Source organism: Vipera ursinii (genome assembly GCF_947247035.1).
Source record: "Vipera ursinii genome assembly, chromosome: 2".
NCBI lineage: Eukaryota > Metazoa > Chordata > Lepidosauria > Squamata > Viperidae > Vipera > Vipera ursinii.
The window spans coordinates 15963499-15980288 of NC_139513.1; the positions used below are offsets into that span (position 1 = coordinate 15963499).

A 16790-nucleotide genomic window follows, 5' to 3' on the forward strand; every position below is an offset into this window, starting at 1 on the left:
GGTGAGGGGAGGGGGAAAAGGAGTTATGGTGGAGCCTGGGTTGTTGTATATGAGTTATCAACTAGGAATTATTTTTCTGTATCTTTTGGTTCCTAGTACCAAGACCCGATCTCTTTGTTCTGAAGGGATATAAAAGGTGGAAGACATCTTTCCTGGTTGTTGCCTTCATCTCTCTACCAGCCACGAAGAGAGATGTGGCCACCCAACTCTATTTTGATCAAAATAAAAGTTGTTTGCTTGCTGAAACCTCGGCTCAGGAGTTTCTTTTGTCTCTTAAATTCCTGAGTAATGCTGGGGAAATTGTGAGGCTAAGTGTAAAACCTTACTGCCTTGCTTTTTTGCACCCAAATTAGGTCACTTAGGGCTACCCGAATCTGAAGGATCATTAGAAAATATCTGCCACTTTCTAATAGTCCTTTGAGTTTCTCTTGTTTAATCTGCTAGTCCTAAATTTGTAGGGACTTGATGTGGTAGAATATTAGAGTAGTTTGAAAAATGGAATTTAAATGGATTATCAATTGTTATGAAGGTAGCCTAGAATTCCAACAGCCAATGTAAACATACAGATAGTCCTTGACTTTTGTTTAGTGACCATTCAAAGTTACAATAGCACTTTAAAAAATGACTTAGGGCCATTTTTTCACACGACCCTTGCAATATCCCTGTGGTCAGGTGATCAAAATTCAGACGCTTGGTGATTGGTTCCTATTTATGACGGTTGCAATATCCCAGGATCAGGTGATCATTTTTTGTGACCTTCTGACAAAGTCAGTGGGAAAGCCAGATTCCCTTTGCAATTGTTTTGCTAACTTAGCAACTGCAGTGATTTGTTTTAGCAACGGTGGCAAGAAAGGTCGTAAAACGGGTCCCAGCTCACTTAACAACTGTCTCGCTTAGTAATGGAAATTTTGGGCCCAGTGGCAGTCCTACGTCAAGGACTATCTGTACTCCTGAATCTCAATTCACTGAGCGGGTATTGTCAGAGGCAATATTTGTTATTTTCTTTGCCAGGCACTATGCGGCGTTCTTCGCCGGCTGGCACCAGTTCCAGGAGAACCCCTTCGACTCCTCCCCGTCGCGGTCAATCTGGAGGATCTCCACGCAGGAGCCAAGCCTCTCCCCATCGCTCTGGACTGAGGCGCCCCCCACAAGAAGCACCAGGTAAGAAATATGGATCTTTGACCGGAGCAAAAAATCTAGTGAAAAGAAGGACTAAGGGTGGCAGGATAGCAGTCTTCCAATATTTGAGGGGCTGACACAAAGAAAACGGGGTTAACCTATTTACCAAAGCACCGGAAGGCAAGACAAGAAACAATGGATGGAATCTAAGCAAGGAGAGAAGAAACCTAGAATGAAATGTCTATGGAGATTCTCAGACATCCAGTTCATAGTTATCCCAAAGGTCCTTTTTTCATGAGGCAACCGGACTTCCCTGTTTTTCTTTGAAGACGTTTCGCTTCTCAAGAAGCTGAAGAAGCTTCTTGGATGAGAAGCAAAACGTCTTCAAAGAAAAACAAGGCGGTCCAGTTGCCTCATGAAAAAGCACCTTTGGGATAACCTAGAACAGTGATGACGAACCTTTTAGAGACCGAGTGCTCCAAAACCGGCCTCATCCTTACCTTGTGACCCCGCCCCACTCCACCCCCTGCTCTGCCCACCCGCAGTGCCACCCACCACCTCCACAGCCCACCGATTGCCCTGGTGGCCCAGCAGCGCCATGGCAGCTACACTCTCCGCCTGCGCTCCGCAGCAATAACTGCGCGTGACGGGGTGCGAGGGCGGAGTCTTGTCCCCGCTTCCTGGATGCCATGTCCTTGGCTGTGCTGCTCCGGGTGGGCCACACTCGGGGCGACCCTCCTCCAGGGTCAGAAGACTGCTATCATGTCACCCTTAATCCTTCTCTTTATTAAACTTGTTGTTGTTAGCTGCGAAGTCGTGTCCGACCCATCGCGACCCTATGGACAACATTCCTCCAGGCCTTCCTGTCCTCTACCATCTTCTGGAGTCCATTTAAGCTCACGCCTACTGCTTCAGTGACTCCATCCAGCCATCTCATTCTCTGTCGTCCCCTTCTTCTATTGCCCTCGATCTTTCCCAGCATTAGGCTTTTCTCCAGTGAGTCCTTCCTTCTCATTAGGTGGCCAAAGTATTTGAGTTTTAGCTTCAGGATCTGGCCTTCTAAAGAGCAGTCGGGATTGATCTCCTCTAGGACTGACCGGTTTGATCGCCTTGCAGTCCAAGGGACTCGCAGGAGTCTTCTCCAGCACCATAGTTCAAAGGCCTCAATTCTTTGGCGCTCAGCCTTTCTTATGGTCCAACTTTCACTGCCATACATTGCAACTGGGAAGACCATAGCCTTGACTATACGCACTTTTGTTGACAGGGTGATGTCTCTGCTTTTTAGTGTGCTGTCTAGATTTGCCATGGCTTTCCTCCCCAGGAGCAAGCGTCTTTTAATTTCTTGGCTACAGTCCCCATCTGCAGTGATCTTGGAGCCCAGGAAAATAAAATCTGTCACTACCTCCATTTCTTCCCCATCTATTTGCCAGGAATTGAGAGGACCAGATGCCATGATCTTGGTTTTCTTAATGTTAAGTTTCAACCCAAGTTTTGCACTCTCCTTCTTCACCCGCAACAAGAGGCTCTTTAGTTCTTCTTCACTTTCTGCCATTAGAGTGGCATCATCTGCATATCTTAGGTTGTTGATATTTCTTCCGGCAATCTTAATTCCAACTTTTGATTCATCTAGCCCTGCCTTTCTCATGATGTGCTCTGCATATAAGTTAAATAGGCAGGGCGACAGTATACAGCCTTGCCGGACTCCTTTCCCAATTTTGAACCAATCAGTGGTTCCATGTCCAGTTCTCACTGTTGCTTCTTGACCCGCATATAGGTTTCTCAAGAGACAAATAAGATGGTCTGGTACTCCCATCTCTTTAAGAACTTGCCACAGTTTGTTATGATCCACACAATCAAAGGCTTTAGCATAGTCAATGAAGCAGAAGTAGATGTTTTTCTGGAATTCCCTAGCTTTCTCCATGATCCAGCGTATGTTGGCAATTTGATCTCTAGTTCCTCTGCCTCTTCGAAATCCTGCCTGTACTTCTGGTAGTTCTCGATCCACATACTGCTGAAGTCTAGCTTGTAGGATTTTAAGCATGACTTTACTAGCATGAGCATTATTAAACTAGACATACCCAATTCCAGCAGCCCTTCCTTATATGTTTTAGCCTCCAGACCTCTAATCATCTTTGTTACTCTTCTCTGTACTCTTTCCAGAGTCTCAACATCTTTTTTGCATTGTGGTGACCTAAGCTGGATGCAATATTCCAAGTGTGGCCTTACCAAGGCATTGTAAAGTGGTATTCCTACTTCATGTGATCTTGATTCTATCCCTCTGTTAATGCAGCCTAGTGTTGGCTTTTTTGGCAGCTGCAGCACACTGCTGGCTCATATTTAAGTGATTGTCCACTAGGACTCCGAGATCCCACTCACAGTTACTACTATTGAGCAAGGTATCCCCTATACTATATGTGGCATTCAGAGACCAGTCAACGCAGGTTGTCCCAAATATGACTGTCTGCCTATGCAGAGTTTATTGTATTTATACAGTTTTAACAAGCAGGAATTTTCACCCAGCAAAAGCATTGTTTATTGGAATACTCCCTAGTCAGTCCTAATCTCACTCTTTTCTTTTTTATTTGGAATGAACTCATAGACATGGGAATAATAAGATACTGAGGCAAGCAGTTTGCTGCGTACATCCCTTCATATCCTTGGCGTCCATCTCTACATCAAGCTTTTGTTTATTTTATTTGCTAAGGACTTATAAAAAGGGTTAATGGAGGGGTCCTAATCAGGAGAAGAATATCCTTGCAATTTCTTATACAAAGCATATCCATAGGCTCTCCCACCAAGATCCTAAAGGATCAATTTTCAAATAAGCTGACTTTGTAATAATGCCGCTTGGGGTGTGTGTGAAAGCCCTAATAAGCAGGCATATACATAGAATGAAGGCTACTACTAAGCTTGTAAGCCGCCCTGAGTCTTCGGAGAAGGGCGGGATATAAATGGAATTATTAAAAAAAAATTGTGTAAAATATTGAGCTGGTGTTGGATGGTTCGTGATGAAAAAATTGAAACAACACATTCCTTCAAAACTTTCACAACCCAAATGCTGACGCAGAAGCAAATAATCAATAACAGCACAATTTTGTAAAATACCTTTACGCAAAGCTTGCAGCTCGTGGTTAATAGCTGAAATAGCTATAGAAGTAACATTAATTATTGTTTTTGCCAAATTACACACAATAGCGTTAATATTAATGAGCATGAGCAGCAAGCGCTGGCACACCCACCATAGATATAGCCAAAGCTACATATTCTGCTTTATTAAGTAAAGCTGTTTCAGAGTCACAGGTGCTATCTAATGTAACTCCTCGTTGAAAACGATTTGAGTGAATTTGCTGTTGGGAAAACAAAACAGGAATCCCCCCTGAGGGGGATGCCCCAGAACATTGGGGAGAGGATGAAACAATTTGCTTGGCTTGGTCAAGTGGAATATGGCAAGCTTGTGCCAGCCCCCTGGAATTTTGATGAACAAAAGAGTGACTGAAGAAGGGATCTGAAAACAAAGTGGGAAAAAGATGAACAGCAGTATCAGCACGACGACTGTTGCCTTCAGAAAGAGGTCCGGGTAGAGACGAATGACTGCGTATGTGAGAAACAAAATATAAATGCTTCCTGTCTTGTAGTAGTTGCTGTAAAGTTAAGAACAGAGCCATGAGATTGGAGTCAATCCTGGGTGTAATGTAAGGACCTGGAAGATTAAAGATAAGTTGACACACATAATAAGAATCAGAGATTAAATTAAAAGGCTGTTGAGTAAAAGTATAAAAAGCTAAAATTGCAGCAGACAATTCTGAGCGTTGCGGAGACGACTGTATTGCAGTGTAGGACACTTTCCATGGATCATCATGAGAATCCTTGTAAGCAATTGCTCCTCTCATTCTCCCTCCATCTGAAACAGTTGGAGCTTGCAAAAGCAAAGAAGATGAAAGCAATGGGCGGATAGGAAAGGAAGAAGTCATTAAACACGCAAGCCGAGGATCTTTAGGCAAATGATATGCAATACAGCCCACATAGTCAGTTAAAGCACTCTGAAAATAAAATTGAAAATCAGATTCCAATCAGATGTAAACAAACCTCTGTTAAGTAGGTTAAAACTTACAAATCTAAACAAAACAATGCAGAGTAATTTCTTTTAAAACTCAAAAGATTTCAAAAAGAATTGTCCAACAAGTACGGTCTCCTCCTTCCAGGAAAAAAACCTGCAAGCTGAAATTGCAAGAGTGGGTATTAAATTTCACATCCACCTTCCCCTTTCTCAGACCAGAATTCTAAGCAGAGAGGGGAAAAAAAAACAATTAAAACGACCAGCCCCCACTTCTTTTGCCTCTCTCTCTCACTCCTAAAGTAACAGGGGGGGGGGTTTAGAAAGAGACTGGAGACTGTTCCTTTCACAGCCTGGGACGGAGGGTGGTGGTGGTAGGGTTTTGAGTTTAACACACACACATTTACACATCAGCAAATTAACTCATTCAGGTCCATTCCAACTGCCAGCATAATCAATTTCACATAGAAAAATTTCATTTCATGCTTTCTCCAGGCAAACCAATCACTATTATTATAATTTCAGACAGCTGTTTACAAGCCAATGAGCTCCTTGTTCCAAATCTTTTTTTTTATTATTTTTAAATAAGGCCTTTTTGTTTATTGTTGTCAGAGGGGATTTATACCCTCTTCCAAGTCTTGGAATAACACAGAACAACATAGACAGACGTATATACACAGATACTAGTAAAACTTTCATTTAGACATATGGCTTGTCTCACAAGAAGCAAGGAAATCAGGAGTTGATTCCAACCAAAGACGGTTTTATAGGGCCCTTTAACCATCTCCCATTTTTCTCACCATTCCAAGTCCAAGCTTAATGTTCCAAATGTACAGATATATATATATAACAAAACAAAACACACATCGATTTGGAGTTTGAAGCCAAAGCAAGCTTCCCCTTTTTTAATTAAAAGAAGAGGAACTTTTATAGTTACTTACAATTTATTCCACCAACTTCAAAAGACAGTGGGGAAAGACTAAAAGGAAAATTGAACCTGGGATCTTTTGTAGGTGTGAAATGGGAGGTGTCCTCAACTCTGACAAAAGAATCAAATAATCCAAAGAGCCAGATTAAAAAAAAAGACAGAAAAAAAAACCTTGCTTTTGGTTTCAACCTCTGATAGAAAGGGCTGCGAGATACTGCAGACATCCCCCCCTTTGGATTTCGACATTCCCTTTTAAAATGACCAGGTTTTCCACAGTTATAACACTTTCCTTGAGGCTTGTTGCCTTGTGATAAAGTGGCTGCCAATAAATTGGTTTGATAAAAGGCTGTTCCTATATCCTGTAATCTGTTAACAAAATCAGGATACGGCTCAGTAGCCTTCTGCCTGATTTTAGAGAAGGCTTGATGAGGTTTGCCAAAAACAGGTACTTTTCCAAATGCTTGGTAAGAAACTTGTAAAGTAGCAGCTGGTAAAACAACTTCAGCATCAATTGGAACAAAGGGATCAGACCCATCAGCAATTTCTTCTACATTCCCCCCCCCCACTTTTGCTAATTGTTCCTCTAAAATTTGTCTCTTCGGGGTATACAATGGCTGTGAAGAAGCAGAAGAATTAACCTCTTCATGAGGAGCTGAAGGTCCAATTAAAGATAACTTTGGAGGAAAACATTTTATTTGATCATAATTAGGTGGTCAATTGTTTTGTGGTCAATTGTTGTCCTGCCAAAGCATCAGAGCCAATTTTTTCCACTGCTTGACGGCATTGAAACCATAGATGTAATATCTGAACTGGAGCCCGGGGTTCTAGATGTAAAGTATTTTAATTTAATTTAATTTAATAACATTTATATACCGCCCTTCTCCCTGAGGACTCAGGGCGGTTCACAGGGCAGAATAAAATAGCAAATACAAACATTAAAAAAAGATTAAACAATTGCCCTAGTTAAAAACAATATGAATACAACGCTAAAAACCCCCAGAAAAATTAAAAAACGAAAGATAAAACAACCCCAACACTCCCCCTCAGGCTAGGCCGGCTTGTACAAACAGAAATGTCTTGAGATCGCGACGAAAGGAGCGAAGATCGGGCGCCGTCCGGAGCTCTACCGGTAGCTGATTCCACAGCTCCGGAGCGCCCACAGAGAAGGATCTCCCCCTGGGGGCCACCAATCGACATTCTCTGATCGGTGGCACCCTGAGGAGGCCCTCTCTGTGGGAACGCACAGGGCGCAGGGAGCTTGATGCCGGCAGCAGATGTTCCCTGAGGTACTCCGGCCCCATGCCATGGAGTGCTTTGAATACCGTTACCAGTACCTTGAATCTCACCCGGAAGACAACTGGCAACCAATGCAGCTCACGGAGCAGAGGTGTAACGTGGGAGTATCGGGAGACTCCCAGCACCACTCTCGCGGCTGCATTCTGTACCAGTTGGAGCTTCCGAGTGGTCCTCAAGGGCAGCCCCATGTAGAGAGCGTTGCAGTAGTCCAGACGAGAGGACACGAGCGCATGAGTGACCGTGCATAGATCATCCCGGCTAAGATAGGGCCGCAACTGACGCACCAGGCGAACCTGTGCGAAGGCCCCCCTAGTCACGGCTCCTATATGATCTTCCAAGGTGAGCCGTGAATCTAGGAGGACCCCCAAGTTGCGAGCCCTATCTACGGGGGGTAATAATTCACCCCCCATAGCTAGAGGTGGAATGTCCGAATAAACCCGGGATGAAGGTATGCAAAGCCACTCAGTCTTGTCGGGGTTGAGTTGGAGTCTGTTCCTCCCCATCCAGACCCGAACCGCCTCCAGGCAACGGGACATCACGTTGAGGGCATCACTGGGGTGGTTTGGGGTCGAAAAGAAAAGTTGGGTATCATCAGCGTACTGATGATACCCAACTCCAAAGCCACGAATGATCTCACCCAGCGGCTTCATGTAGATGTTGAACAGGAGAGGCGAGAGGACCGACCCCTGAGGAACTCCACAAATGAGAGACCTCGCGGTCGACCTCTGCCCCCCTGCCAACACCGACTGCGAACGTCCCAAGAGATAGGAGGAGAACCACTGTAAAACTGTGCCTCCCACTCCCAATCCCCTGAGACGCCGCAGCAAGATACCATGGTCGATGGTATCGAAAGCCGCCGAGAGGTCTAATAGGACCAGGACAGAGGAATGCCCCCTGTCCCGAGCCCTCCAGAGATCATTCACCAGCGCGACCAATGCCGTCTCCGTGCTGTGCCCGGGCCTGAAACCCGATTGGTACGGGTCTAGATAATCCGCTTCATCCAGGACCAGAGGGAGCTGATGCGCCACCACACTCTCAACAACCTTCGCAAGAAAGCGAAGGTTGGAGACAGGACGAAAGTTGTTCAATACAGCCGGGTCCAGGGCAGGCTTCTTGAGGAGAGGCCTCACCACCGCCTCCTTCAAGACGGTGGGGAAGATACCCTCACTCAAAGAAGCCGATATAACTGCCTGGAACCAGCTGCGTGTCCTCTCCCGGGCTGCATAAACCAGGAATAGTATGCCCTATTTTTACCCAGTCCTGTAAACGGAGCGTCCCGCGCTCCGGATACCAAGGACAGTGTTTCCCTATCTCTCCTACGAGCTTCTTTATCTCTTCCACAGGTGCTTTAAGCCCTGACTTTTGTAGCAGGAAGGTTAGTTCCTCTACATGCTGTTGCTGCTGATGAGATAGATTGCAACCCATACTTAACTCTGAGGGGTCCCGTAGGACGAAGGTGCACCTTGGGGGTCTGTTCCAGACGGAGGTAAATATGTTAAAAGTTGCTCCCCCGGAGGGAGGGCTCCCTGTTTCAAATCTCTTTTTGTTGGTTTGTTTGTATTTAAAGATTTATTGTCCCTGTTCCGGCGCCATATGTGGCACTCAGAGACCAGTCATAGCAGGGTGTCCCAAAATGTCTGTCTGCCTACGCAGAGTTTATTGTATTTATACAGTTTTAACAAGCAGGAATTTTCACACAGCAAAAGCATTGTTTATTGGAATACTCCCTAGTCAATCCTAAAGAACATCCGAATCTCCCAAGCCAGGGCAGAGTCTCTCATATTTATTTATTTTTATTTTATTTTAATTCCATTTATATCCCGCCCTTCTCCGAAGACTCAGGGCGGCTTACAAGCTTAGCAGTAGCCTTCATTCTATGTATATGCCTGCTTATTAGGGCTTTCACACACACACCAAGCGGCATTATTACAAAGTCAGCTTAATTGCCCCCAACAATCTGGGTCCTCATTTTACCTACCTCGGAAGGATGGAAGGCTGAGTCAACCTTGAGCCTGGTGGGACTCGAACCTGCACTAATTGCAGGCAGCTGGTGTTACTTAAGGAGGCATATCTATCTGATTCCTGGCAGTCCTTGGCAAGGCTAATTGGAATGAGCCCATAGACATGGGAATAACAAGATACTGGGGCAGGCAGTGTTCTGCGCAGGTCCCTTCATATCCTTGACCTCCATCTCTACACTATACCTGTGCATTTGATTTTTCTTGACAAGAAAGGTCGTAAAATGGGGCAAAACCCACTTAACCAATGTCTCCCTCATCAACAGAAATTTTGGGCTGAATTGTGGTTGTAAGTTGAGGACTACCTGTAATCAACATTGAGAGCCAGTTTGGTCTAGTCTAGTGCAGGGGTAGGCAACCTTGGCTCTTTTATGACTCGTGGACTTCAACTCCCAGAATTCCTGAGCCAACTATGCTGACTGGGGAATTCTGGGAGTTGAAGTCCACACATTTTAAAGTCGCCAAAGTTGGGGACTACTGGGCTGAAATCTCTTTTCCTGTTTGGGTTCATCCTTCCTTTGTTAACCTACCTTTACCTCCTATCCAGCAGGGCATCGGAGAAGGCGGAGATACCGGCCCGGCTTCCGAGCTTTGCAGGAGATCAGAAAGTATCAAAAAAGTACTAATCTACTTATTGCCAAGCTACCCTTTTCTCGTGTGGTAAGTTGATTACACACCCTGGGTTTTCCTTCCACATGTGAGGTCCTTCGATCCCGCAGGGTCCAAAATGAGACTTTTATTTATCTAAAACGTTTCATGCACTGGTGATGTTACCTAGTTTGGGTAATGAAACGCCTGCAAGAAAACCGCCAAGCTCAGTGAGCACCAAGGGCCCCCCATAAGGTGGTTATGCATTTTGTGGTTCTCTGTAAGATACCCAAATGCTCCCTTAACCTCTCCTCCTTCCCCCGCTGCCCCCCGTAAAAATTCAAAATGATCCAGAGCCCACTTATTTTTCCATTGGTACAGATTGTCAGATTTGCTGTTTGTTGATCAAAGGCACACTGTGGATGTCCCAGGGTGCTCCATTTAGCAGCATGCTTGGGGGGGGGCGTGTGGTGCAGTGGAAAGAGGGGTGTCCACTTCTGTCACAATGGAAACAGTGTGTGCTTGTGGATGTCACTTGTTTGTGCCTTCTCTCTTTCCATGGTTTCTCTCTGTGACTTCTTCAGTCTGTCTGTTGAAGCATTCTTGGGCTCATAATATTTAGTTTCTTATATATAGACACACACACACACATTCGAGAGATGAGAGCTATGGGATTCGAGAGATGAGAGCTATCATCTGCGAACTTAATGATCGCAGTGGATGGGTCGGAGGATACACAATTGTATGTGTACAGTGAGTACAGGTAGGGGCTAAGCACGCAGCCCTGAGGCGAGCCCGTGCAAAGCTTCAGAGGGGTGGATAAAACAGACCCGACCCTCACTGTTTGTAGCCGGTCTCTCAGAAAATCTTTAATCCAGTCACAGATGGAGGGGGGGGGAAATTCAAGTCAGTCAGCTTTTCAATAAGGATGCTTGGCAGAATAGTGTTGAAAGCCGAGCTACGGTCTATGAAAAGCATCCTGACATAACTTCCAGGTTTCTCCAGATGGCTTGCTACAGAGTGTAGAGCAGTAGCTATGGCATCGTCTGTCGACCTGTTCCCCCTGCAGGCAAACTGATGTTTGTCAAAATCCAGTGGGAGGCATGTCCTAAGATGTTGGAGAACCAGTCTTTCGAAGCCTTTAATCATAATCATAGTAATAGTAAAGTTGGAAGGGACCTTGGAGGTTATCTAGTCCAACCCCCTGCTCAGGCAGGAAACCCTATACCATTTCAGGCAAATGGCTGTCCAGTCTCTTCTTAAAAACCTCCAGTGTTGGAGCATTCACCGCCTCTGGAGGCAAGTTGTTCCACTGGTTAATTGTTCTAACTGTCAGGAAGTTCCTCCTTAGTTCTAGGTTGCTTCTCTCCTTGACTAGTTTCCATCCGTTGCTTCTTGTCCTGCTTTCAGGTGCTTTGGAGAATAGCTTGACTCCCTCTTCTTTGTGGCAGCCCCTGAGATATTGGAACACTGCTATCATGTCACCCCTCACCCTTCTCTTCGTTAAACTACACATACCCAATTCCAGCAAGATAGTAACACGATTGTTAAGTGAATCTGGCTCCGTTTCCCCCCCCCCGGCATTGACTTTGCTTGTCAGAAGGTCGCAAAAGGGGATCACATGGAAACACACACACACACACACACACACACACACACACACACACACACACACACACACACCACCGGACGCTGCAACCGTCATAAATATGAGCCAGGTGCCAAACATCTGAATTTTGTTTACGTGGCCCTTGGGGATGCTGCAACGGCTGTGTGAAAAACGGTCACACATCACTTTTCGCAGTTATCGTTGTAACTTTAAATGGTGACTAAATGAACTGTTTTTAGTCGAGGACTACCTGCATTTTGGTTTAAAACCCACACAAGTGCAAACACATCACAGCAGATGGCAGCACCTACCAACCTTGGCTGATCATGTTATCATTTATATGAGAATTCCTAAACGTGCAGACTACAGTGAGAAATTTAATATATACAAAATTTTATATAGATAGATAGATAGATAGAGAGAGAGAGAGATATGTAGAGATATGTAGAGATAGATATAGATATAGATATATATATAGATGGGATGCAGTGGCTCAGTGGGTTAGGACACTGAGCATGTCGATCAGAAGGTTGGCAGTTTGGCGGGTTGAATCCCGAGTCCTGCGTAACAGAGTGAGCGCCTGTTACTCATCCCAGCTTCTGCCAACCTAGCAGTTCGAAAGCACTGGCCCCTAGAGTCGGAAACGACTAGCACGCATGTGCAGGGGAACCTTTACTGTTACCTTATAGATATAGATAGATAGATATAGATAGACAGATATAGAGAGAGATGTAGATCTATACATCTATACAGTAGATGTATAGATCTAAGATCTAGATAGATAGAGAGATGAAGAGATATGTAGATAGAGATATATAAATAGATCTAGATAGATATATAGAGAGATGTAGAGATATGTAGATAGATATATATAGATAGATCTAGATAGATAGAGAGATGTAGATCAGGGGTGTCAAACTCAATTTCATTGAGGGCCGCATCAATGAAGTTTTTATATTTTTGTAATTAAAAGGTATTTAGTAAGATTATGTGTCGTGTTTTATTTCCTTCCTTCATGCACATCATGCATCCTCTGAAGCACGGTCCTTCGCCCTCTACTAAGGTGATTTATACCCACACAGGTTGCCCTCAGGGGGCCAGGTGGTTGTGGCCTGGGTGAGTGTGGCCTACTGGGTGGGCATGGCTAAAGTGCGTATGGCCTACTGGGTGGGCGTGGCCAGCTCTACATCGTTCGCATCAAGGGTGCCTATGTGGGCCTAGGCAGGAGTTGGACAGATCTGAGGGTCTCTGGCAGAAGGAGGGTCTCTGGGCCAGGGCCAAGGCAGTGGGGCCGTTCCCTCACTGTTTCCAGGATGGCTTCGCAGGCCACATGAAACCACTTTGCAGACTGGATCCGGCCCCCGGGCCTTGTGTTTGACATGTCTGATCTAGATAGAGATATGTAGATAGATGTAGATAGATGTAGATATATAAATCTAAGATACATCTAGATAGATAGAGAGATGAAGATATGTAGATATAGATATATAGATAGATCTAGATAGATAGATATAGAGATGTAGAGATATGTAGATATAGATATATAGATCTAGATAGATATATAGATATAGATATAGATAGAGAGATAGAGATATGTAGATCTAGATAGATAGATAGATAGATAGATAGATAGATAGATAGATAGATAGATAGATAGATAGATACAGTGCTTTTTTTGTAAAAGAAAAAGGTGCTGGAACTCACACATGTCATACAACCCGCCTTGCCTACCCTACAAGGTTCCATCCAAAAAAGGTGCCGGAACTCCGTTCTGAGCGTTCTATGACAAAAAAAAGCCCTGGATAGATAGATAGATAGATAGATAGATAGATAGATAGATAGATAGATAGGTAGGTAGGTAGGTAGGTAGGTAGATAGATAGATAGATAGATAGATAGATAGATAGATAGATAGATAGATAGATGATAGATAGATAGATAGATAGATGATAGATAGATAGATAGATAGATAGATAGATAGATAGATAGATAGATAGATATGTAGATAGATATGTAGATAGATATAGATATATAGATGTTGGAAAGAAAAGAATCAAGCACCAGGATAGAAAAATAACAAACTGTTTAATATGCAAAACACTTAGCTTTCGTCGGCCAAACTGCCGACGTCGTCAGAGCAAGAATAGGAGATCCGGGAGTTTGCCTATATAGCCAGCTGCTTTTGCACCCTGCTCATTGAGCAGGTCACCGGTCTATTGACTTCCAACGGCCGTAGCGTTTCTAAATGTCCCGCATTTCTTCGCGTGCTTGCAGGATCAAAAGTTGGATGCTTGACAAGTGACTCACATTTATGATGGGAGTTGCAGTGTCACAAGAATCACCTTGGGCAACCTTCTGATGAGCCAAGTTCATGGGGGAACCCAGATGATTCACTGAACGACCGTGTTACTAATTGAACCACTGCCACCCGGAACAAAAGGAAGCTCTTCCAAGGTTACCAAGTGGTTCTCTCCCTGTTTCTTTCCCACCAGGTGCGGGAGATCTGCCTGGAATATACCCGCGGGGTTGACATGATGTGGCAGTCCATGGCACTTCTTGCCTTGCAGGAGGTAAGTGCTCAGGCGGGGCTGAGCTGTGAGCGGGTCTATTCTCAGGGACAGCAATGGGTGACATCCCCCCGCCCCCCACTCCCCATTCTTTATTCTTTTCCCTGTGAGGTTTTGTGAGAAGGTCCTTCAGAGAGGGAAGGAGAAAGGAGCTGCAGACTGGACAAAGGTCATGGCAAACGTCTCAGAAGGGGACCCTCTCAAAGTTTCCTGGATTGTAAGGGTAAAAGGGGGGGGGAGGGAGAGAGATGTGATTTCAGACATGCAAGATTGATATCACCCCCTTCGAGGTAGTCTAGACGAGAAGCAGCAACTATGGGTGCTAACACTATCTTTATTATAAATTACAGTAACCAGAATCTTGCAAGTTGGAAAATACATCTCTCTCTCCCCTTGTCTTTATTTCCTGAGACATTTGCCAAGTCTCTATTGCTTCTTTGGGCTAAGCTGCCTTCTCTTCTCTTCTCTTCTCTTCTCTTCTCTTCTCTTCTCTTCTCTTCTCTTCTCTTCTCTTCTCTTCTCTTCTCTTCTCTTCTCTTCTCTTCTCTTCTCTTCTCTTCTCTTCTCTTCTCTCCTCTCCTCTTCTTCTCCTCTCCTCTCCTCTCCTCTCCTCTCCTCTCCTCTCCTCTCCTCTCCTCTCCTCTCCTCTCCTCTCCTCCTTTCCTTTCCTTTCCTTTCCTTTCCTTTCCTTTCCTTTCCTTTCCTTTCCTTTCCTTTCCTTTCCTTTCCTTTCCTTTCCTTTCCTTTCCTTTCCTTTCCTTTCCTTTCCTTTCCTTTCCTTTCCTTTCCTTTCCTTCTATTCTATTCTATTCTACTCTACTCTACTCTACTCTACTCTACTCTACTCTACTCTACTCTACTCTACTCTACTCTACTCTACTCTACTCCACTCCACTCCACTCCACTCCACTCCACTCCACTCCACTCCACTCTCCTCAATCTAATCTTTTTATTGGATATATATCTAATACAAATCCTCCTCATTCTAAAAGCTGGAATTTATTTTATAAATGGTTGGAAGAGAGAAACAAAGAGTAGAATTTGTGTATGTATCAGCGTGTTATGAACCCAGCTCGCATGTTGTTTGAAAAACTAACATATGTATGTAGGGGGGAAAAAACAATAAAAAACTTTATACACACACACAAAAAACCAAATCCTCCTCATTCTATCCTCCCATTTTCCCTCAGCACCAGCTCTACCTGTCTCTCTTCCTGCCTCTTCCCCCTTCTGCCCCAAAACTCTTCCCTCTGAGTCTACCGTCACATTCTGTACCATTTGAGCACAAACCACTTCAAACTGGCCATTCTCTGCCCAGGACAATTTGGTGCCAAGGGCTTTGTATGTCCCTGCCCGTTACTTTGGAGGAACATCAGAAGACCACACAGGCGGAAGATGGATTGGTAACGGAGGCAGCAAATGTAGAGCTAGGAGAGTTTTCTGCCAGCTCCGGAGAGGAAACAAAGTGCAACCTGCCAGGAGGGGTTAAAAAATGCTCCCAAATTAACCCTATATGTACTGTATGTCCTCTCTCTCTCTCTCTCTCTCTCTCTCCCTCCCTCCCTCCCTCCCTTCTTTTCACTGTCTCTTTGTGTTTCTCTCTCCCAAGGCAGCTGAAGCCTTTTTGGTGCATCTTATGGAAGATGCCTACCTGTGTACCATGCATGCCAAGCGGGTCACTCTCCATCCCAGGGATATCCAGTTAGCTCGACGGATCCGTGGCATCGATCAGGGTTTGGGCTAGCTCCGTTCCCCTGTCTGTCCTGTCTGAAGAGGTACTTTAAAATGAGGCCCCAAAGCTGCAGGGGAGCACCCTGCAACTGCTTTGGAGGAGGAGACGGCCGAATTTACACCGCCTATTCCATGGATTGTGTGTCTCAGCCTGGCCCCTTCCTCTTGCTAGAATTTCCAAAGAGGTTGACCTCTTCTTCCCTCTTCCCTCCGCCCTGATTGGAAGGTCAGCAGTGATGGGTCCAAAAGACGAGAGAACAAACAAATGGCCCAGCTGCCAGGAAGGGCAAGTGTCACACAGTAACCCATGTTTAAAGCTCTTCTGCCGTCTCTGCTTCGAACGCAGCCTCGTGCCAACGACGGAGACTGAAAAATTGCTTCCTGTTTTAAAATTTGCCCTGTATTTTTGCAGTTCAGTGTTTAAAATAAAATCTTTTACGTTTATCGTTCTTCGGGATATTGCTCACTGATCATCCTTTCCCCTTCTCTTCATTATTTGATGTTCGTCGGACCCTTTCCAGGAATGTCGAATCCCATGATTCCCTGCTGGCTGGGAGTTATGGGCTTTGCCATATTTACTTTACTTACTCCATCCACCTTTTTTTTAATGAAAGAATTTTCATCATATCCGAACCAGCAGCTGAACAGAAACACTCCTGAAGTAATTCCTATTTCTTACGATTCACACGTAACTACTCTGTCTTGTTTCCGTTATTTTTTCTACCACGACGCTGCCGTTAGCAAATGCATCTTTGTGCCCAAGGTCTTTCCTCAGCTCCTTCCTTCAGTTAAAATGACCCTCGATTCTGCTCTTTACAGATGGTCCTTAACGTATGGCCATAATGGTCCCTGCACATTTCAGTCATAAATTGTGATAGTCA

General features: G+C 44.7%; 2 protein-coding genes across 2 annotated transcripts in view; one reads left to right on the forward strand and one right to left on the reverse strand.

Annotated features, from left to right (window-relative positions):
- The window catches only part of LOC310634740 (uncharacterized protein), a gene marked incomplete at both ends in the record, with an annotated part of 362395 nt that overhangs the window by 147525 nt on the left and 198080 nt on the right, over positions 1 to 16790 (reverse strand). The window lies entirely within an intron of this gene.
- On the forward strand, positions 1017 to 16347 carry LOC310635364 (histone H3-like centromeric protein A; the record flags this gene model as incomplete). Its single annotated transcript, XM_083354217.1, has 4 exons — positions 1017 to 1161; positions 9963 to 10075; positions 14104 to 14181; positions 15788 to 16347. The coding sequence occupies 4 exons, from the start codon at positions 1017 to 1019 to the stop codon at positions 15920 to 15922; spliced, it is 471 nt and encodes a 156-aa protein (XP_083210343.1). The 3' UTR covers positions 15923 to 16347.